A 21,993-nucleotide genomic window follows, 5' to 3' on the forward strand; every position below is an offset into this window, starting at 1 on the left:
TCCACCTGGGGATCAACACCACCCACGGGTGGCTCCCCTCTGGCCGACGCAGTCTTGCCCCAGACCAGGCAGAACATGAGGAGCCCAAGGCTGTGACCAGCTGTAACCAGCAGCTCCCTGGGGAAGGAAGTTGGGGGGAGACTTTTTGGTGACAAAATCAGAGTCAGATTGGCCAGGAATTATGGGCTCACTGCACCCCAATCCTCCTGGGGTCTAACAGCTGGCTGCTAATGTTCATTTCCTGTTCCACTGAGCTCACTGCTGCAGTGCTGGCCACAGCAGGCACATAATTAGGCGCATCCCAGGGACTGGGGCGGTGTGCCATGCAGCACTCAGCCTCGCCTGCGTCCCGTGGCAGAGCCCAGCCAGGCCCTGTGCTTGGCCCTAAGGGGAGCACACGCAGCAAGTCCCCTGATGGAAGGCCTGCTCGGGCCTCTGTTTAGCCTCCCATCTGTTCAACATGTGGGTCTGGGTCTCCACATGCCCTGAGGTCACACATGCCCTGACTGGGCAGCCCAGAGGGTACAGGCTTGGCACACCCAGGGCTGTGGGACTCCCCATGGTGTAGGGAGGCTGGTCCCATAAGCTGATGCCTTGGGGTGAGCGACCTTCATGGGTCTCGGCCCTTGGACGGCTCCACTGCTTCCCACCCAAGCTCTTCTCTGGGTCCCTCTGGGCACCTTTGAATAAAGTATTGACTGGCAGTCTTGGTTGCTGAGACCAGGACAAGGGAGAAGTAGGACTGGACCCCCAGACAGGTGGGGGCCGAGGCCAGGGTCTGAGCACTGTTGTCCCAAGCAAGTCTTACCAGAGACCACTCTCCTGCGGCCACGGAAGGGATGGCTCCTTTCAAAGGCTTGGGTGTGTGTGTGGGGGGATGGGGAGGAAAGTGGGAGGGGGCGGGGCAGGCGATGGAAGGCAGGTGGGGCCAGCAAGCCCTACTGAGCCCCTGCTGAAGCTGCTGTGCCCACCTTGGCTTCCAGGTCTGATTCTCCTCCAGGAGCGAATTCCAAACCTCAAAGTCTTTTCCTTATAATAATCCATCCCACTTGGTGTGCAGAATGACATCTCACAGTGACACAGCACCTTTTGCTTCTCAAAGGACTTTTATGCTTGTCTCGTTCTTCAGTCCTCACAATGACCTCATGTTACATAAGAGGAAACGGAAGCAGGGACCAGGAGATTGTGCATCTAGCAGTCAGCTAAACTGGGACCTCGGGTCCCTCCCAGCTCTGCTGTCTGTGCTGCTGCAGCCTCTTGCCTCACCATGCCACGGAACTGTAGGCACTCCCAACCGAGTTCTGCGGATGCTCAGAGAGAGGCTTTCCTCTGGTCCACTCTTCAGTGCAGTGTATACAGCAAGTGCTTAATAAGTGCTTATTGGGTTCTCCTTTTGCATGGACCACATGTCGAATGGTGAGAAGAGCCAAAGGCTCATGGTCGCTGGGTTTTTGTAAGAATTTAACCTTCGTTAATCTGCAGAGTCATCCTCCAAAGTCCTAGCTGCATGGATTAATGACACCCAGGGCAACAGTGCAGCCAGGTCCGGCTGTGCACTCCACCACAGACCAAAGCTGGGCCACTGTTCTCTGGAGCCCTGAGCTGTCACACTGAGGCAGGGAGGGACCACCGGCCCGGCCACTCCTGCCCCTGCTCCCTGATCCCCTCGGCTCCTGGGAAGCAGCAGCAGGCCCCGCAGGGTCAGCAGGGGACAATAATACTGTTGCGTGTAGGGGGCACTTGGCTGTGCCCAGGTCACCTCCTCATCAGGGCTGTGCACTGCCATCCGGGAGGGCGGGAATCGCTTTCCTGTATTTTTCCTGAGACACCAACTCATTGCTCGAGATCACGGGAGGCCGCCAGCTCCTTGCTGGGTCCGTGCTGGACAGCCGCTGTCCGTCCGTCCTCGCGCACAACAGCAGCAGCCCCGGGGCCCGTTCACTGGCTGCCCCTCGCCCAGTCCTACAGTTTGTGAATCTGGCGGTCCACCGAGATGGAGGTGCGCAGCGTGCCCATGGAGTTGTCCGCCGGGACGGGCTCGGGCACGCAGCCCCCTTTCCCGCACGTGCCCTGGTACACCTCGCGGGACTTCTTCCGGAAGCGCTTGCCCACGATGACGTACACCAGCGGGTTGAGGCAGCTGTTGCTATAGGCCACGTAGGAGCTGATCTGCGTGATGACGTCGATGATGTGCTCGTTCCAGCAGCCCGAGAGGATGCCGAGGCGCAGCAGCGTGTCCAGGAAGGTGCTGATCTGGAAGGGCAGCCAGCACACGACGAAGAGCAGCAGCACGGCCAGGACCAGCACGGTGGCCTTCCTCTCTGTCTGGATCTCCTTGAACTTCTGCATCTCGTTGTTCCGGAGCACCTGCATGATCTGCACCGTGCAGAAGGTGATGACGCTCAGGGGCAGCAGGAAGCCCACCAAGTTCAGGAGAACATTGGTGAACACCTCCCAGGTGTGGGATGGGTAGATGATGACGCACGCGGTCACATTGTGGCCCTCCTCACTGTACCCCCTCATGGTCCGGAACACCAGCATGGGCGAACTCAGGAGCAGCGTGCACCCCCAGATCACCAGGCTGTAGAGTTTGGCCCAGCGCACCCCGCGCATCCTGCCCATGGACATGGTCTTCACCAGGGCCAGGTAGCGGTCGATGCTCACCAGCATCAGGAAGCAGATGCTGCTATACAGGTTCATGTAGATCATGGTGTTCACCACCCGGCACAGGACCTCTCCGAAGAGCCAGTCAAAGTTGTTGGCGATGGTGATGGCCCAGAAGGGCAGCCCGCAGGCCAGGATCAGGTCAGCCACCGCCAGGTTCCCCAGGTAGATTTCGGCCACAGTGCACCTGCTCTTGTGCAGGCAGAACACGCTGAGGACAAAGACGTTCTCGACTGCAGCCAGCACAAACAAGACCCAGAGGAAGGGGGCCTGGGTGGCATTGAGCCAGCCCCACCACTCGGTGTCGGGGCAGCTGCTGTCCTGGGAAAGGGTCCCGTTAAGAGCAGATTCGAGAGCTTGTGAGGTGATGTTGAGCATTTCAGTGCTGAAAGAAAGTGAAAAAGGGGCTTTTAAAACTCCAGGTCACAAGCGCAGGAAGGTGTGGGGGAGTGGGATGGTCCATCTGCCCCCCGGGCAGCAGGAGAATGGGCTGAACTGCTTCAGCCAGTGCCAGGAGACCCTGAGACCCCACCCTCCATCTTACAGTGCCCCTCCACACCTGGACCTAAACGGAGACCTCATTTCTTCACCTTGAAGCTCCCCCGGGGTACTTCCTGGGCCAGTGTCCATCAACAGCACTAACGCTAACCATCTGAGTGTTGGGCCAGGGGTGTCTAGAAGCTTCCACAACAGGAGGGTGCACAAGAGTTCCTCACTTATCCTGTGACCCCTCCCAAAGGAGGGGTCATTCAATTGTGTCATGGATGAGCAATTAATTAGACAAGAAAAATATCCTGCCAGACTGGGAGACTCCAGCCTGGGCGTGAGACCAAGGGCCATCTGCTCACACCCTGTCTCCTGGGTAGCCTGCCTCTTCTGGAAACGGGTAGCTTCTTGTTTTCACGCCCTCCATCTGCAAAGTGTGGGGTGACCGTGGTGGGCTGCATGATGGAGAGAGAAGGTGGGGTGTTGCAGACAGACAGTCCTGCTGACTTCAAATCCTGGTTTGCTTATTTATTAGCTGTGTGACCTCGGGGAAGTCGCCTCTCTGAACCTCAGTGACCTAACCACTTCTTAGGATTGTGATGGAGCTCTGAAATGATGTGCAGAAAGCTCTAAACTGCATTTGGTTCAATAAACTAGTAATTATTTTTGTCCACTTATTGAAACAACTGAGTCAAACCCCAGCCCCACTGTTTGCAGTTCTGGCTTCTGTGTGGGTGACTATTAATGGAGGGGGTCTGGAATGCTCCCCTGAAAGCTCATGTACTGGTCAGTGTGGTGGCGTTCAGGGGTGTGACAGCCTGGATTATGAGGCCTGTGACCTCTTCAGTGGATCAGTCCATCTGAGGGGTTCATGATTTGAACAGACTCTTGGGTGTTGACCACAGGCAGGTGCATGTGGTTTGGGGGAGTAGGTCCCCGGGGGCTGTGGCCTGGGACTATATCTGGTCCTCTCTCTCTTCCTCCTTCCCAGCGGTAATGAGCCGAGCAGGATTCCTCCCTATGCCCTTCCACCATGATGTTCCACCCACCTTGGGCCCCGAGCAGTGGAGTCAGTTGACCAGGGACTGAGACATCTGCACCCATGAGCCAAAATAAGTCTTTCCTCCTCTAAGTTGTTGTCAGGTACTTTGATCACCCCAAGGCTGAGTAACGCAGCGACCTTGTCATCAACCCAGGTGAGCCTCAGAGACCAGGAGGGAAGCGGTGTTCTAGAAGACTAACCATTTCTACCTCCAGGAAAGAGGCACAGGACTTGGGCAGAAGTGGGCACCGATTCTAGCTATCTCTAGGTGCGTAGTCTTGGGAAAATTGCTTGATCTCTCTCGGCTTCCGTTTTTTCTTCCTGGGGAGTAGCGCATTGTTCACCTCCCGACTTTCCCTGCATGATGGTGGCAAGGTTCACATCCGAGAGTGCTAGTGAAGACACCCTGAAAAGTGTGCAGCACACTCAGAGAGCGGCGGGCATGTCCCTAGGGCTTGTGGTGTGTGCGTGGCGAGGAAGGGGCTCCTCCTGGGAGGCCCATGGCTGGGAGGCTCAGGAGGAGGAACTGAGCAACCAAGTGCGGGAGAGGCTGCCGTGGCCTCTGGGGTTTCCCAGGAACAGCCCCACCTTGAGCTGGACGGGGCCCACCCATCCAAGCTTTTATCCTGGAGGGGCTTCTGAGCACCTGCTCTGAGCTGAGCCCCGCCCTGGGACAGGGACACGAGAGGAATCCCACTCTCCCCTGGTCCCGTGAGTGTGGGGTGGAGGGCCGGCCCAGGTACAGGATGAGGGTGGTGCAGGCGGATGAGGATGGGGAGCCAGGGGTGGGAGACGGGCAGAGCAGGCAGCGGGAGCCGCTGTCACAGAGTCGGAGAGGAGGGAGACGCTGGGGCACGTTCCGGAAGGTGGTACCAGGGGTTGGGGAGGACGGGGGGAAAGTGCGAGAGGTGAGGTTGACTAAGGGAACCGAGTGTCTGTGCTGGCTGCTGGGGAAGTGGGGCGCCGCCCCTGTAAGGAGGGGGAAGGGGAGCTCAGGGGTGTTCTGGAAAGATCCCTCTGGTGGCTTGAATAGGCCCCAAACTGTTTTGATACCGTTGCCTTCAGAAGGAGCAGCGCACTTCCCCTCCCTGTGGATATGGGCGGGGCGTGGCGCCTTGCTTCTGACCAACGGTGGCAGTGGCGGTGTCCTCAGGAGTAGGTCATAAAATGTGCTGCGGCTTCCTTCTCGGCCTCTTGGATTGCTTGATCTGGGCAACGCAGCCACCATGTTGGGAGGACACCCAGGTGGCCACAACCAAGGAACCGAGCAGGACCCCCTGGCGGTGGGTCCCCGGGCCCCAGAAGGGCCCAGGTGCTTCTGCTCCCTGAGCTTTGCATCCTCGCAGCTGAGGCTCCGGACACCAGGCCACAGGACCGAGCTCCCCAGCGCAGCTTCTAGTCCTGACCCCAAGCAGGAGGCTCCTCTCCAGTCTTCTGAAGCCAAGACCTCCCGTGGCCACTCCCTTAGTCGGCGTTTGGCCCCATTTCTGCAGATATAGAACACCCGGGGCCTCGGTGCCCCAGACCCGGGCACTTGGTGTGTCGCTAGAGACTGAAATACAACGCTGGGCAATGTCTTGGCTTCTCAGCTGGACACGGGGAGAGCCAGCGGGCTGGCACCCTGGCCCACGGCTCGTCCTGAGAAGCTGCAGGATCAGCTGTGGGTGGGATGTCGGGAGCCTGGGACCAAGTTGGCCCTCTGGAAGGCTGCACCTGCCACAGAAGGGGACGCCGGGTGGCCTTGCGTTCAAGGTTGGATGCTCTGACCTTCGTTTCCAAGTTTGCCTGGGAGGTCTCACATGTGACAACCAGGAGCATGCCCCGTGGCCCTCCCACCATCCCCTGCAGCAGCCCACTCCCCCACCAGCCTGCAGGGATCAGGACACTTGACCACTCTTGGCTTTGGACTCAACGTTGTCTGCTCCTTGGCTGTTGTCCGGGCCTGAGGACCCAGGGCCCGGCTCTCTGGGGAGCGCCCAGGCTGTCTAAGCAGCACAAGGAGAAGCCCCTGCACTCACCTGAGGGAGGCTGTGGTGGGCATGGGGTCCTCATGCACAGAGAGCAGCACTGGTCTCTTCCAGGTGGAGAACATCTGGACTCAGAGCAGGACGAGGGCGAGGCCCGGCCTGGACTGGAGGAAAGAGAGGAGAAGGTTAGGGGGCGGGGCCGTCGGGGACCATAAGTACATTCATTCCCCACCAGGGAGGGAGAGAGGGTGCGGAGGCCGGTACCTCGCACATGCTGATGAGGTGCTCGCTGCACGCTGGGTGCTGGGCACGTAATGGCCAGATGAGTGCTGAAGCCAGAGGGTACCCAGATGGTCACCAGTGATGCCCACTGATCTGTGTGCTAGGAGATCAGACGCAAGGTCCTGTGATAGTGATATGGTTTGTGTCCCCGGGCATTTTTGTATTGCAAGCTGGGTCCCTAGGGGGGTGATGTTGAAGGTGGTGGCTGAGTACAAGGTAATTTGGCCACTGGAGGCACTGTCCCCCAGAAGACCCCAGTTGGTTGTCTGAGAGGGCTGTTGTACAGAGCAAGACTGGCCTCCCCTCCTCTGGCTTCCTGTCTGGCCATGTGATCTCTCCCTCTCACGGGCACTCCCACTGTGATGTCATCTGCCAAGAGGCCCTCAACAGAGCTGGTTCCACACTTTTTGCACTTTTTGGCCTCCCAATCTGTGAGGTAAATAAACCTCTTTTCTTTGTAAGTATACAGCCTCAGGTGTTTTGTTATAGAAATGAAGAGTGAGTAGATACTGATGTTGAAGCCTGAGCATGAGCAGGAGTAGGAGGGTGAAAGGTCATGGTAGAGGAAGGAGGATCAGGTGCAAAGGCCCTGAGTCAGGGGGACTGGAGGTCTTAGGCCCTGGAGGCTGCTAGGACAGGGGATCATAGGGGCCAAGTAGAAATGTGGAGTGTGGCTAGCCAGTGTCCATCAACCTAGGCATGGGGTGATGGAGAGGGAGGAGGATGGATTCCAGCGGGGTTCAGAGAGTAGAGCTGATGTGCTGGTCCCAGGTTGGACACAGAACGGTTGGGGCTGAGGGGTGGTCAGGATGCTCCCCAGGTGCTCTGCCTTCTACAGAGCAGAAGAGCAGGGAGGGCAGACCTGCAGGGGGACCTTGCATTTGGACTGCGGAGAGTGAGGTTCTTCTGAGACTTGCAGCTGGGGAGGGAGAAGCTGTGGCCCAGGGGTGGCAGGAGCTGCCGGAGGTTTGAGTGGCAGAGCTGGACGGAGGTGAGTTAGATGGGCCTTGGGGGCTGCGAGACGAACAGGAGACGGCTTGGATGAGGGTCCTTGGTCCCTTCTGGTGTTGGCAACACAAGACTCCCCTGTTCTGGGTGGCCCTGGTGGAGAGGTGTCTGCCCTCCTATCTGTGCTCGCCACGCCCACCCCGGGGGCCCGGTGCCTGCTGCACACCTGCCCTGCCCCGAGGAGCCGGGTGCAGGAAGGTGCGGATGTTCTGCATCCTACTGCTGGGGCGGCAGGTGGGGCTTAAACCCCTGGCTCTCCTCCACACTTAGCATTCTCTGCAGGCTCCCAGGGGACCTGGGACTCCTGCCTAACACGCATGAAGAGCTGTGGGCACATGCAGTTGTGTGTGGGTGTGTGCATGGGTGTGCCCAGGTGTGCATGGGTGTGCCTCGGATCTGCCCTGTGTCAGCTTCCAGCTGCTCAGAAACACGGGGTCTAGATGGACCCTGGGCACTGCCCTTCTGGAAGCCTGGCTCTCCTCATTTATCTGTGGGACATGGTGATCAGGGAGCAGACGGCCCAGGGAAGTCACTCAGAAGACGACAAGGCTGAGTCAGTCAGTAGGGCGCCCAGGGCAGGTGTTCAGTTAACACCTAGAAGAGATTCATGGACCTGGGGCCTCAGCAGAGCCAAGGCCAGGACCCGGAACTTGCCAGGGACGCAGCGAGCAGAGTCCCTCTGATCCTTTGGTGGTGGGGGGTTTGGGGAGGGAAGAAAGACCTCGTGACTGGTTTTCCGAGGGGGCCTTTCCTGGCTCACGGAGAGAAAATCCACCTGCGGGCCAGAGGTCATGTTTGAATCACTTATTTTAAAAACATTTCAAGGATAACTGAGCGTCCACCACTCACTTGCTGGCTGGCCAGCAGGGAGGAGGGAGGACAAGCCTCCCCTGCCCCTTGGGCTGGCTGTCCAGCTGAGCTGTGCAGCAGGGGACCTTAGCCTCCCTGCCTGGCCTGCGATTCCCACCCAGAGAAGGACAGCCACGAGTTAGCTCTGCGGTGCCTCCCCCCTGGGGAGATGTCCATGTTTCCGGTGACCTCAGTCTGGGGGTCCCAGATCTGGCCAAGTCAGCCCAGCTGAACCTCATCACTGCTCAGGCTGTAACACAGCGCTCATTTCAAAACAGAGTCTAGGACGTTCCCAGTGTCCAGAGCTCAGGGGACTTAAGCTCAGGGGACAAGAGAATCTGGGAGCCTGGGTCCCCACTGGCTCTGTCCATCTGCTCTGGAGGTGGGACTTGGGCAGGGGGCTGTGTGTTCTGCTCCAGGTTCCCTCCGGCTTTCCCCCTGGACCCCTGCCTCTGGAGCCCCATGGGGACAACTCCACGGCTCCTTGCCATCTGGGTTCTCTGGGTTTGGCCAGTGGAGGCCCAGGCAGGAGGCTGAGGGAGGGCGGAGAGTGAAGATGGGCTTCCTGGGCGCTCTCCCTTTTGTCCCCTGTCCCCCCCCCATATTTTGGGGTTTCATATTAGAGCTAGGCCCTCAGGGACTGGACTGGAGTCCATTGTGTCCACTGGGGGCCCTGCTTTCCAGAGGGGAGGGGCAGGGAGCTCAGCCGTGTGTCCCCAGCCCGAGGCACAGGGGAGGCACCTCCTGTCGGACTCCCCTGGACCTCTGTTCACCTTCTCTTCACCTCTGTTCACCTTCACCTTCCTGAAGGTGCTGTCCCTCTCTGGGGACCTGACTAACACGTCCTGGGATGGTGAGGTCAGGTGTGAGGCAGGGGGGAGGAGCGTGGTGCAGGGCGTAGGCAGGTGGGGTCAGGAGCGGCCCTCAGTGATCTGGAGTGAGTCCCCTATCTCTGTGGGCCTGGGTTTCCCCCTGAGCAGAGCCGGGAGGGTGGACATCAGCCCTCTCAGATGCAGACCTCCATGACCGGGCTGGGGCCTGTGGACAGGAGCGGACTCTAGCGGATGCTTCAAGGGGACCTCCCACATTCTGACCCGCCGTCCCCTCTCCCTCCGCCAGGAACACTGTGCACATAGTTCCCTGGTTAGTCACCGAGCACGGGGCTGGGTGCTGTCGGGGTGAATTCCACGTTAGTCTCAGAGGAGTCTGTTTGCTTTCCCAGGAGCCCAGGTCTCAGGGCCTTGGAGGCTGGGCCTCCCCCAGACACAGGGCGTCACCATCTCCAGCACCAGGCTTTGCATGGACCCCCAACCTGGGGCAGGGATGGGGTTCAGGGAGCTGGGGAGCTGCAGGTGCTGGGAGGACGCGCTGAGGCCAGAGCAGCCAGAGGCCTCCCGTGACAGGGTCCCTGTGCCCGCGCAGCTCTGTGGCATGCGGCTACAGGATCTGCAGGCCCCGTCTCCAGTGTGCACCCAGCTCCTCCGCCCGCCTCTCTCCTTGGAGCTCAGCATCAACCCCTCCCGCTCCTGGAGCTCACGGGGGTAAATGTCTCTGCTTCTCCGTGAGCTGCCTTTTGTGACAGGGGCCTCAGCCAGAACTGAGGAGGGCAGAGGGAAAAGGTCCTTTTGTCCCCCGGTACAAATACACATGCCGGTATTTGGGGGTTTCATGTAGGAGCTGGGAAGCATTTCCCAGGCCGGGGGTAGACTGGCGGGTAATGACCTGAGTCCTCCTTCTCACTAGGCAGGGAGAAAGGCTCAGCCTCGTGCCCCGTGTCTTCAATGCCTCTCTAGGATTCAGAAGCTCCCTGCTCTGGACATGTCCCCTAAAGCTCATGCACTGAAACCTTAGTTACTCACTCTGCTTGCCCGTCTGCTTTCTGTCAGGAGTTGAGCAGCCTTTGTGGTCCCACAGCCTCGGACTTCCATCCTCCTGAGCCAAACTGGACCTTTTTTTCCTTCATAAATTTCTCAGTCTCAGGTGTTCTGTCATAGCAACAGAAAACAGAGACATTCCCTGTTTAACAGGGAGAGCAGGCTCTGCTGTGGCTCACCGTCCCCCCCCCCCCCCATCTAGTCATACTTTAATAAAGGTGTCTATATTTTTATAAATAACTCCTTTTAAATGACAAATGAAACTCATTTTCTCTTTAGGTTGGTGATATGAGCTTACAGTTGGAAAATAAGCCAGTAGTAAAGTTATACCTGTGCAGGTGCCGTAGATATGGCAGAACGGAATGGTCAAGTGTGGAAGTGTCTGGCGGTGTCTGGCTGGACACGTGCAGACAAGTGTGTGTGTGTGTGGGGGCAGCCTGGCAGTTTGGGGGATGGACTGGAACCAGGCCTTGGACTGAGTCCTCCTCCAGGGGCAGGCTGTGTGACCTCGTTGTGCCTGATGGGGCTTGGTATAAAAGTATCCTGATCCTCCCCCCTCGGGCTGCTATGGGGAGCAGATGAGTCAACGCAGGTCAAGGCAGGGAGCGGAGGTCAGAGTCCTTCCCAGACCGAGGCATCCCCATGAGAAGGCCACTCCAGGGGCCAGGACGTAACGCAGCCTGCTCTCTGGCTCACACTGACTTCACAGACGGAGGGAGAACAGGTGTTTCTGAGATGCCCCAGCCGCCCACCCAGGGGAGGCTTTGAGGAGGTGGAGCTATGTGTGTGTGTGTGTGTGTGTGTGTGTGTCCCAGCATAGCCAGTCTCGGAGGGGAGCACCCTGCCTCCTGCATCGCCCCACCCTCCCTGCTCCCCACGCCGGCTGCTGTGGTCAGCACACCCCGATCTCTTGGACATTTGCTCAGGGCACCCAGCAAGCTGGAGTCAAGGCCAAAGCTAGAAAGGAGGGGCATCTCCTGAGCTCTGCCCTGACACCCACGCCTTCCCCCACGTCCTGATTCATAGGGTCACCGAGTCAGGGTGCTGTTCACGGAGCAGCACTGGGTGAACGTCTGGCGGCAGCCCACACGGGGAAGGGCCAGTGCCGCCTCATGAACCTCCCGGGCAGGGAGGCGTGGCCCCGAGCACAGTCTCTGGGAGCCCTGGAGGCTCATCTCCGCAAAGGGGAAGCAGCCTGTGGGGCAGGTGGTGGGAAGCCACCCTCCAATCGTGGGCCTCCCAAGAGCTGGCCCCCGAAAGTGGGATCAGTCCTGGGCACAGGCACAGGGGCCCTCCTGGCATTTGGACACTTCATGGGCCAGAATGTTCTGGAAACACTTTGAGGGGACAGGAGAACCTTGAGGGCAGAGCCCTCTCCATCCGGCTGTCTGCAGGGGAGGGGAGGCTGGCGGAGTCCTTCTTTTCCTGTTCACTGCAGCTCTTCTGGTCAGCACCTTTTGTTTCTTTGCCCCGTGTTGGATTTCATATTTTGTTAAAAACTCTTTTCTTTTTTTGAGACAGGATCTTGCTAAATTGCTGAGGGTCTCACTCAGTTGCCCACGCTGCCTTCAAATTTGAGATCCTCCTGCCTCAGCCTCCTGAGTCACAAGGATTCCAGGCTTGTGCAGTTTTAATAAATGACAGATTTCTTCTGACATTCTAGGGCTCCTTTCCCCTAAAGGAAGAGTCCCCTTTCTGACCAGCAGAACTCAGGTCTTCGTGATGTCCGTTGCCTCAGGGCACTGTGTTCCTGGAGCTCAGAAGACGGACCCCACAGACTGTGCTTGATGCGTGGAGGCCTCAGACTTCCCTAGAATCGAGGTCCCCGTGACCTTCCCTTGGTTCTTTCCCTCTCAGAGCAGAGCGCAGTCCTTCAAGGTCCCCTTATCTACCTGACCAGCGCTGTCAAAAGAGGGACACAATTGCCTTCAGTCTTATTATTGAAAAGTCATGAACCACAGAAGCCCAAAGCCTTTATCCTAGGAAGAAAGACGGGGTCCGTCGACACACCTGGGCAGACTTTTCCACGCACCGTTGACCCCCATTTCAGTCCCACAGAGACTCACATAATCCATTATCTGTCCTGTGGGCCCCGAGGACTCTGTCCCAGCCCAAGTCCATGAGGTGCCCCTAAAACCCACTTGCTCTTCCCTTGAAAACTCCCTACCTCCCTCATGGTCTGTCCTCCCTGTAGAAAACCGCGGTCTCCGTTGCTGAGCCCCGTGGAGCTGGTGTTTAATTGCACTACGCTGTTTCCTCTGTGCGCGTAACAAATCCGAGAGTCTTGTCTCCAACTTAAAAAAAATTAAGACAGAAAGAAAAAGTCCCCTGGGCAGGCTTCCTCCCGGGCTCCCGTGGCTGACAGGTGGCTGGGACGCTCCTGTGCCGGCTTCCCACCACAGGAGGCCCCTCAGCCCAGATCTTCCCAGCCGACTTTGGTTGGGTTTGAGCTGCGTGAGGCAGGAAGGCTGCCGAGGAGCAGCAGTGTGTGTGTCCAGGGCCTGGGTTCAAGGGGAAGCTTGGCCACTCACTGGGTGTGGCCTGGGAGAATTCCCATCATCCCTGGGCCTCTGGGCTCCTTCCCATGTGCCCATGAAGGTGACAGAGCAAGGGCCACGTGCCTGGAGGTGTCCCAGGCCTGGGAGGACAAGGGTGCTGCGGTTTCGTGACGGAGCCCCACACCTGTCAGACTCCTAGCTCCAGCACTGACCAGCTGGAGGTGGCCTTGGACAAGTGGTCACCTCGCCAGAGCCTGGCTTCCTTCATCTGCCATCTGGGGTGTCCTTGTATTACTCGGAGAGGCTGCGAGGATGCTAATGATCGTGGGCGCTTGGGACAGCGCTTGGCACCCTTAGCTGCTGCACAAATTCCAGCTCCCCCTCCTCTGCCTTGGGTCTCTGCAAACAGTGCTGCTGGGGGCGAGGGCTCTGTGCTGCAAGACGGACGACCCCCCACTTCCCTTTCCTTCACACAGGGCCAACGGAGGCCCAGAGAGGTGGGGAGATGTCTCGAGCCCCCAGCAAGGATGCGACAGCCTGGGGCAAGAGCCACGGTGTGCCTGCTCCTGCTCATGGGTCTGGGTCCGGGCCATCTTACTGGAGTCCTCCTCCTTCCTTCTTCCTTCTTCCACCCTTGGAAGTTTCCCTGGTGCGGGGAGCTCCTGGGCACAGCACGACAGACCGGCTTCTACCAGGACACACCTGGTCCGTGGCTGAGCTTCACCTTGCACCCAGGTCGCGGAATCCCAGTTCCCAGCCCCCTGTTCTGGTCAGCCTCCCAGAGCGGCGCCCTCCCAGGGAGTAAGTGGAGCTGAGCATCTGCACCAAAGCCCTGTCCCGGCCCACGCAGAGGTGCTGGGGGACACGCCCAGCGCGGAGAGCAGATGCCTTTGCACAGAGATAGAGACACCCTCTTCCCTTGGCCGGAGATTCCCGTTGCCTAGCATGGGCAGTTCAGTCACAATGAGAGGAAACAGGAGGAAAGGCTTTGCCACGCGGGAAAGGCCTCGGGAGGGAACGGCCCCTGCACGTGGCTCCCTGGGACAGCCCAGGCCCGGAGGGGAGCTGTGGTCAGTGCGCCCAGAAGGCTCTTTCTCCCTCCATCTCTCCAGCCCAGGAAGGTCCCCAGTGTCTGGAGGGTGGCACAGCTCTGCTGGGCAGGAGAGAGATGAGCTGTCCAGGGGCTGTCCAGGGGCTGGCCATTCTGTCCGCTGGCCGCTGGCCCGACTCCTCCCCCACATGCGGGCATGCGCCCGCCCTGCTTGCCACGCAGCCCAGTTTACAAAACCAGAAAGGAAGACACAATAAACAGAACCCGAGCTAGCCAGGGGGAGAGAGCCCGGGGCCACGGAGCGGCTTTGGCCCTGAGGAAGGAGCAGGCAGGAATTGCTGGGGAGACCGAACTTGGGGCAGGGAGTTTTGTCCCTTCCTGAATACCGTAGTTTGTGGGCCTCAGTCTCCCCACAGCACCCCTGGGCAGGACCAAAGGAATGAGGGCACCCGGCAGCAACCTAGCGCCAAGGCCACCTCCTCGAGAAGCCCCCCCCTGCCCTCCGGCCAGCAGCGAGCCCTCTTTTTCTAGGACTCTGCAGCAGAGAGGTGGGAGGAGATGGCCTGGGGGCAGAACCCAGGGACCAGCTGGGCCCCAGGCAACTTCACCATCTCTGGGCCTCTGTGGCCTCACTGGGAGGATGCAGGGTTGTAGAGGATTCTGGGGACCTGGGGACAGCCACTTCCCTAAAGAAGAGGACGCCTTGAGCTCCCCACCCTGAGCCGCATGCGGAGGGAATGGGATCAGGGCAGAGTTCCTGAGGCTCCAAAGGTCCCCATGGAGACAGTGCGGAGCAGGCTCAGCGACCTCCCCATCTGCGGACACGGCTCAGAGGGCAGGTCCCTCGTGGCCTGCCCGTGGACTCACGTCAAAGCCCTGTGACCTCTCTCTGCTGCTCACTTCTGCTGTGGGACTCTGGCACCCCTTGGAGCCCAGGGAGGCAACCTTGAGATTCCAGAGCTCCGTGTCCTGCCAATGTTGACTCTTTCTAGAAAGGAGGGGGGCGTGTTCTGGGAGCTGATTGACAGCAGTGGGCCCCGCCCCTCAGGACCTGGGGCGCTCGGAAGACAGCAATAGCGCAGCCGGCTCAGGGCTCCTGGCCTGCCCTCGGGGCCCACAGACCTGGCGGGCGGCTGGGCTTTGCCTCCACGTGCTGGATTGAAGGTGACTTGGCCTCCTGAGGAAACGGGGAAGGCCTCCCGGTGCAGGGTACAGTGGGGCAAAGGTGACAGACCCCCAAATGCAGTTTGAACCGGGCGGGCTGTGCCAGATCCCCAGGAGTTGGGGTGTCTCTCTCTCTCTCTTTTGGGCCACTGGGGTGGTCGAGGGATGCTTTATCACCGAGCTACATCCCCAGCCCTTCCAGGTTTTTTTTTTTAATTTTAATTTTTTATTTTGAGACAGTCTCGCTAAGTTGCCCAGGTGGGCCTCAAACTTGTATCCTCCCGCCTCAGCCTCCTGAGTCCCAGGGTTTTAGGTGTGCGCCCCTGCACCCAGCTCCAGTTTGTTCTAAAAAACTTTCCATGATAGAGAAACTTGAATACACGCACAGGTAGGTAGACGAGCGTCCTGACGCTCCACCGACCTATCGCTAATGCACAGCTGGCCCGTCTTTGCCTGAACCCCACGGTGCCCCGCCCTCCCGGCCTGACGCAGATCCTGTCCGTCTGTCTGTCAGTCAATCTGTAAATATCTCAGCAAACGTCTCCAAAAGCCCAGACTCTTGGTCCAGAAAGCAAAGCCACAGGAGCATGGTCACACTAAAGCCACCTGACAAGCCCCCCTGGCTGCTGCCACTGCCTTCTGTTCCATTTCCAGTCGTCTCATAGATGTCACCTTATTTTTACCCACAGCCGGTTTTCCTGGATCAGAATCTGACTTGGGGCTGCTCGATGCCTCTCTGGGGCTTCTTTCCTCTCCTGGTTCTGTGGCCATCTGATCCCAGTGCCCAGTGCCCAGGGCGTCGCTGTCCAGTAGAAATGGAATGTGAGCCACAGAAGTGATTTTAATTTCCTATCAGCCTCGTTTAAAACAAAGGAAGAGGACTCAGGTGAAATTGATTCTGATACTATAATTGATTTAACCAAATATGTTGGCTGTGGTTTGGCCATGGTGGACCCCCAGGGTCATGTGCTGCGAGCTTCATCCCCAGCATGGAAGGGGGTGGACGTTTCAGAGGTGGGGCTAGAGGGCGGTGGCAAGGTCATGGTGCCTCTGCCTTCACCAATGGACTGATGCTGTCTCTCGGGAGGGGGTCAGGTCTCTTGGGACTGGGTTTAGTTCCCTGAGAGTGGGTTGTTACAGCTAGTGAGCCTGGCACCCTCTGGTGTTTGCTTCCTGCTTGCACGTGTGTCCCTCTGCACAGGACACATTACAGGACCCTGGCACCATGCTGCTTGGATCCTCTAGCCACCAGAATAGAGAGCCAAATAACCTCTTTTCTTTGTAAGTTACTTGTCCTCGGGTGCTTTGTTATAGTAAGATGAAATGGACAAAGACAATATCTAATACATTACTGTTTCGTCATGTTGTGAATGTAAAAAGTCTTTAATGAGCTTCTTTAAGAATGTTTTTCCTGCTGACTCTTAGACATGGATGGGCATTTTGTAAATCATAACCTATCTCAATTTGGGCTAGCCACATTTCAAGTGCTCTACCATATTAGGCAGGGTAGATCTAGAATTTGATTACAGAATTTGACGTTCAGAGCTTGTGGTTTGTGGGACCGGATGTAATAAAAAATATATATTTGGTCCTTGATCTTGGTTCCAGATACAGAGCTTGGAAATCCCTTGGAATTTCCCGGGTGACAAAAGACATCTTTTGGTGTAGGAGATGACTCTCAGTGGGCACAGCCATGGGCTGGTGGTGGCCAGCTTTAGGATGGGGGCTGGTCACCAGAAAGGTCAAGTGTGATCCAGCTTCAAGCTTTCAGCCCCACCCCCACTTTCCAGGAAGGAGAAGGGCTGCCATAGGATGAAGCCTCCCTGGGTCCCCTAAAAGGCAGGGTTGGGGGGTGTGGGGGAGAGAACACGCAGGGGGCCGGGAGCCGCCTGTCCAGAGGCCCCCGCATCTCTCCCCTGTTCCCGAGCGGGTCCTGCTTAATCCGTCTATAGTGGAGGTCACCGTGTCCCTGACCCGTGAGCCGTCCTAGCACGTCACCAAACCTGAGGGAGGGATGGCGGGAACCTTTGTTTACAGCTAGCTGGTCAACAGTGCAGGTCACCACCTGGGACTGGCATCTCATGGCACAGCAGTGGTGTGGCACTGAGCCCTACCTGGGGTCTGTGCTAACTCCAGGTAGCTATGTCAGAAGCGAGCCCCCCACATCTCCAGGGTCCTTGCCCTGTCGGGGTCCGCAGGGCCATCGTGGTGCTCCTCGTCCCTACCCCAGCCTTCCCTCTCCACACACTCAGGATGTTCCATTCTCCACGAGCACTCTGCACCAAGCACTCAAACTCCAAGGACAATTCCTCCTCCTCCAGGAAGCCCCCAGGAATGCCAAGCTGCTGCAGCGCCTCCCGAAGGACGTCAGAGCTCCAGAGGACTCTGGGCCTCACCTCAACTGTACGGGGCCACGGTCCCTTGGGAATATTTGTGAGCGTCCACTGGGGTCTCCTGAGTCCTCACTGTGGACAGCATGGGGGGTGCTGACAATGACCCTGGGGCTGACAGGTGGCCCCAGCACCTGCACGGCATTTCTCTGTTCCCATTTCATTCATTCCACAGCTTTGTGAGGGCCCCTCTGCCAGCTTCCAGGACATGACAGTAGCACCGTCCTTGATGGCCAGGCGGTATTCTAAGCACCGTCCCCGGAACAGTCCCTGCAATCCACCCTGCCTCGGTGTGTGGGGGGGACTACTGCCATCTTTCCACCTCCGTCTTTCAGTTGAGAATGAGGGAGGCACAGAGTGGCCCAGCAGCTTGTCCAGAGTCACACAGCCAGTGGCTGGTGGCTCCGTGTTCCTCACTGCGCTGTCTCTCGGAATTGTGTGACTATAGGATGAATGACAGCTGGCACTGCCCTTAGGGATCTCCCAGGTGCCAGGGATGCGGGCCCAAAGGTGGGGGCACGGGAGCCTTCCTGGGGCAGGTGACTGCCCACCGCCCTGAGCTGTCTGCGCACTGCTGGCCTCCTCTGTGTTGTAAGACCCTTGCTCTGGCTGCCCGCTAGGCCCTGTGCACACAGCCATGGTGTGACGGTGTGTGGTGTGCTTGGTGATGGTGGCCCAGCAGAGGGTGCTGGCTGAATCTGGAGGCAGGAACAAGGGACCTTCAGGGATGGGGGACAGACAGAAAGGCATCCTCTGTCCCCCGGCCTCTGCTTCTCCGAAGCACAGATCCGCCACTTCCTCCCGTTTCTGCCTTTGGTAACTAGTTGAGGAATCAGCCGGGGGTTTGTCTTGTCACTGTGTGGATAAGCTTGGGCTCGAGAAGGTCCCCAGCTGCTAAGGGGACGATTTCTCCTCTTGTTCCCCTTGGGACCCACTGTCACGCCCTGGCACGGGAGACTCCTGATGGACACCTTCTCTGTAAACATCCTGGTTTCCTCCTGACCTGCCCAGGACCACGGCTCTCAGGGGACAGTGAGTGGAGAACCTGGTCCTTGACCTACCGCTCCGCCCTCTGTGGAGTGGGGGAGACGGGGGGCGGGCGGTGCTGGTCAGTGGTCAGCAGCTGGCTCTCTGGGGGGAGGGGCCTGAATTGTGGCATTTGAGATTCCCTGGTGTCAACGCCCCCACCATGGCCAGCTTCAAGTCCAACGTACCCACTGGCTCTAAGCCTGTTAGGCCTCAACACGCGAGGTCACAGAACCTACTCCCTGTCCCCTCCTCCAACAGCTCCAGGATTAGGTCACCTCCTCCAGGTCCTTCCTGGACCCTGCGTGGTGCCCAGCCCCAGTGCTCCTGTCATAGTTCTGGCACTGTCCATCTCAACAGTCCATTTAACCGTCTCTCCCTGACCGCCTGGAGCCCCCAGAAGGCCCCCAGTGGTCACCCTTCCTCCCCACTGTAGCCCCTTACAACTGGCCTGGCCCAGGCTGGGAAATGTGTGTGGAAAGGACAAATTATAATGACAGTAGCAGGGTGCAGTGGCACACCCCTGTAATCCCAGCACCTCTGGAGGCTGAGACAGGAGGACGGCGAGTTCAAAGCCAGCCTCAGCAAAAAGCGAAGTGCTAAGCAACTCAGCGAGACCCTGTCTCTAAGTAAAATACGTTGGCAGCAAACGCGTCTGTCGTCTCCACGCCGTCTCCACAGGTCAGCCCGGTTCTACACACATAAGATATGAACTCACCAGCCCTGAGATGGGCCTGAGGTAGGAGTTGAGGCCGGGGAGGACACTGTGCCTCAGCCTGTCAGTGCAGAGACCGTCTGGGACGCTGCTCAGATGCTCCCAGGCACAGACTTGGGCCTCCCTTGTCCTGAAAGACGCAGGCCGGAATCTTGTCCTCACTTTTTCCCCCTTTGGTACCAGGGATTGAACTCAGGGGTGCCTGACCACTGAGCCACACCCCAGCCCTTATTTTCTATTTTGAGACAGGGTCTCGCTATGTCTTAAGTTGCTGAGGCTGGCTTTGAACTTGAGATCCTCCTGCCTCAGCCTCCCGAGCTCCGGGGATTGCAGCTGTGCACCACCGCGCCGGCTTGGCCTCACCTTTATAAACAACAAAACAGGCCCAGAGTCCAGTGGGGGCTTGGTAAAGCTTGGGGCTAAGTGCAGGGCTGTGGCGGGATCAGTACTCGGGGTGATCCGCGAGGAGCCACTGCAAACCTCAAGTACCCCAGGCATGCCAAGTACCCCTGGGCTTTCAAGTTGGAAGAGCCCCGGCATCTAGAGTTCTGGTCCAACCCTCGTTTAGCAGACGAGGGAACTAGGACTCTGAGAGGAAGGCGCCCTGTCCTGAGTAACAGGCGACATCCCAGGCCTGCCCCGCTGCCCCTCCCCAATCCCACGGTGACATCCTGGTGCTGGCACCGCCCTTTACAGTTTGTAGCACAGGGGTCTGCATGTCAGTTTCCCCCGATCTGCTCAACTGTCCTGCGAGGGACTTCTAATGCCCATTTTACAGACCAGGGGCTGAGGCTCCGTGAAGGGACATGATTCATTCCCGGTCACGGAGCCCAGCAGGGAGCCAGCGCCCACTCGGGGCTCTGTGCTACGGGTGCCTCTGAGCTGGTGGCTTTCCTCTCCAGGCTCAGTTTCCCCAGATGGGGCAGATTGTCTTGCAAGGTCCTGCCAGTGGTGACGGTGTGTGATTTCCAGCGACTCTGTCACTCTATGTCCTCGTCACGGGCACGAGCTCGTGCACACAGATGCAGATGCAACCAGGCTTCTCTTTTCCTTACGCCCGTCTTGACTGACACACTGTTGGTCCCCTGAGCACTGAACAGGGACTCTGCGTGTCCTTGTCCTCGTCCTGGAACAGCACAGCTGCTTATTGACTGTTTGCTGAACTGAGTTGCTTTGGGCAGTGGGGAGTTCCCTGTCACTGGAGGCAATCAAGTAAACTCGGCAACGTTTCTGATATGCTTGAGCCCAGGTTCCTTAAACTGCAGATCCCAGTCCTAGGGCCATGGAAGACTGCCTTGCCCACTGCCGTGGCGCCCCTTTCCCCCCAGCCTCTCTGGATTGAGACAGGAATCCCGTCTGGGGGATGTGGAGGGGTCATCTGCATATCAGGAGATTCCCAGGCCTGAGGCTTCCTTAACCCTCTGACAGCAACGCAGGGGGTGGTGGAGACGTCTCACTGGGTGTGAGACCTGCTGCTTCTCAGGGTGAAAAATGAGTTTCAGAGAACACACTAGCCTCTGGGAGGGCCCCAGCTGCGGAGAGCGCAGGGGACCCTGAGGTGTGTGTGTCCTGCCCTCCTGGCCTCCTCCGGCAGGGAGCGCAGGGACAGAAGCCTCCTGTTCCTGTCTCAGTTTCATAGACGTCCCCCACCTCACAGAGCCAGAGCTGCCTGGCGTGTAGCTCAGCTGGGAGGAGGGGACGTGCCTCCTGTCCCCTCCGCGGCCCCTGGGCTCCACCGTCTCTGGTGCTGACACAGGAGAAGACCCCCCTCTCCGAGCTGGAAGGAGGAGGATGTCAGATTTCTCATGAGCTTGCTTTCTTCCCTTGGCAATTTAACACCCTTCAAGATTCCCTGCCCAGCCTAGTGTGGGACCCAAACAGCCAGAACCAGGCAGGGACACACAGGGGCGGCCACCCTCCCACTGTGCTCCAGAGCCCAGTGCAGGGAGAACTATCAGGACGGCGAGCGCCTTCTGCCAGGTCCCTGACCGCTGAGCCTCAGCCTCCTCATAGGTAAACGGGGCTGGTTGTTAGCAGGGCTCAGTCTTGGGGACCACTGTTCATCAGCTTGCACCCGGCGAGATGTCCCTGTCTCCAGGCACCCTCTTTGCTGCCTGCCCCCGATGGCCGCAGGAACTGCTGGAGCCAAGACGATGTAAAAATAATCTGGTTTGCTGGTATTTAAAGGGCTGGTCCAAGACCAAGGGAGCAGGCAGGTGGCGTGGGATGGCCCAGCAGCCGCCGTGTCCCCTGAGCATCATGGAATCCAGCCTTCTCTGAACAGGGTCAGGCAGGTGCCGTGTGGCTCCCAAACCGGCTCCAGAAAATTCAATTTTGGGGCAATTGGGCAAAGCAAATCGAGAAACTAAAATAAACAAACAAAAACCCCGGCTTTTCCTTTTTGCTTGGTATTTCTGAAAATAATCAAAAGGACAAGAAAAGCTGCACGTGCAGGGGGTCCTCGTCACTCGAAAGGGCAGGGACCATGCTAGCAGGAAGGAAACCGGTGCTTCTGACCAGCTGCGGAAAAGGAGAGGCCGCTTCTGATGGCACCTCGCGCCCAAGAAGGCCAGAGAGTCCACGTCGGGTAACGCGGTTCCAAAAGCTGGAGGCCAGCAGCCGGTTACGGCGGGTGCTGTTCGTCCTTGGCCGGGGACCACGTGTGCTTCGGGTTTCCGTCTCCTTTGTAGTGCTTTCCAAGTTTTCTGGGAAGAACGGCTATGACTTCTGTAATAAAAATATTTAAGGAAGCCAAATGTCTTTCCTTAAAAAAAAAGAACAAAAAAACCAAAACAAAAACAGGGACTGAGTTATGGTTAGTTGACGTAAGAAAGATAATCAGCCAGTTCATGCCCAGGGGAAAGGCCTGGATCCCGCAGAAACTGGCAAACAAATGGGCATCCTTCTGTAATGACTTCCAATCCCGCCGGCCACCAGTCCTGGGCAGGTGGAGTCCGCGGGCTTCCGATGACCTGGA

General features: G+C 58.3%; 1 protein-coding gene across 1 annotated transcript in view; it reads right to left on the reverse strand.

Annotated features, from left to right (window-relative positions):
- Window positions 1-271: 271 nt before the first annotated feature.
- The window catches only part of Bdkrb2 (bradykinin receptor B2), a 30,737-nt gene continuing 9,015 nt past the window's right edge, over window positions 272-21,993 (reverse strand). The window contains exons 2-4 of the mRNA XM_046440526.2: window positions 10,158-10,283; window positions 6,211-6,323; window positions 272-3,049 (exon numbers count right to left, since the gene is read on the reverse strand). Coding sequence (XP_046296482.1) covers window positions 1,963-3,049; window positions 6,211-6,284 — 1,161 coding nt within the window. The 5' untranslated portion in view covers window positions 6,285-6,323; window positions 10,158-10,283 and the 3' untranslated portion in view covers window positions 272-1,962. The remainder of the gene's footprint in view (window positions 3,050-6,210; window positions 6,324-10,157; window positions 10,284-21,993) is intronic.

This window comes from Marmota monax, unplaced genomic scaffold (assembly GCF_021218885.2).
Source record: "Marmota monax isolate L192 unplaced genomic scaffold, Marmota_monax_Labrador192_F-V1.1 WCK01_AAM20220418_F8-fsc00017, whole genome shotgun sequence".
Taxonomy (NCBI): domain Eukaryota; kingdom Metazoa; phylum Chordata; class Mammalia; order Rodentia; family Sciuridae; genus Marmota; species Marmota monax.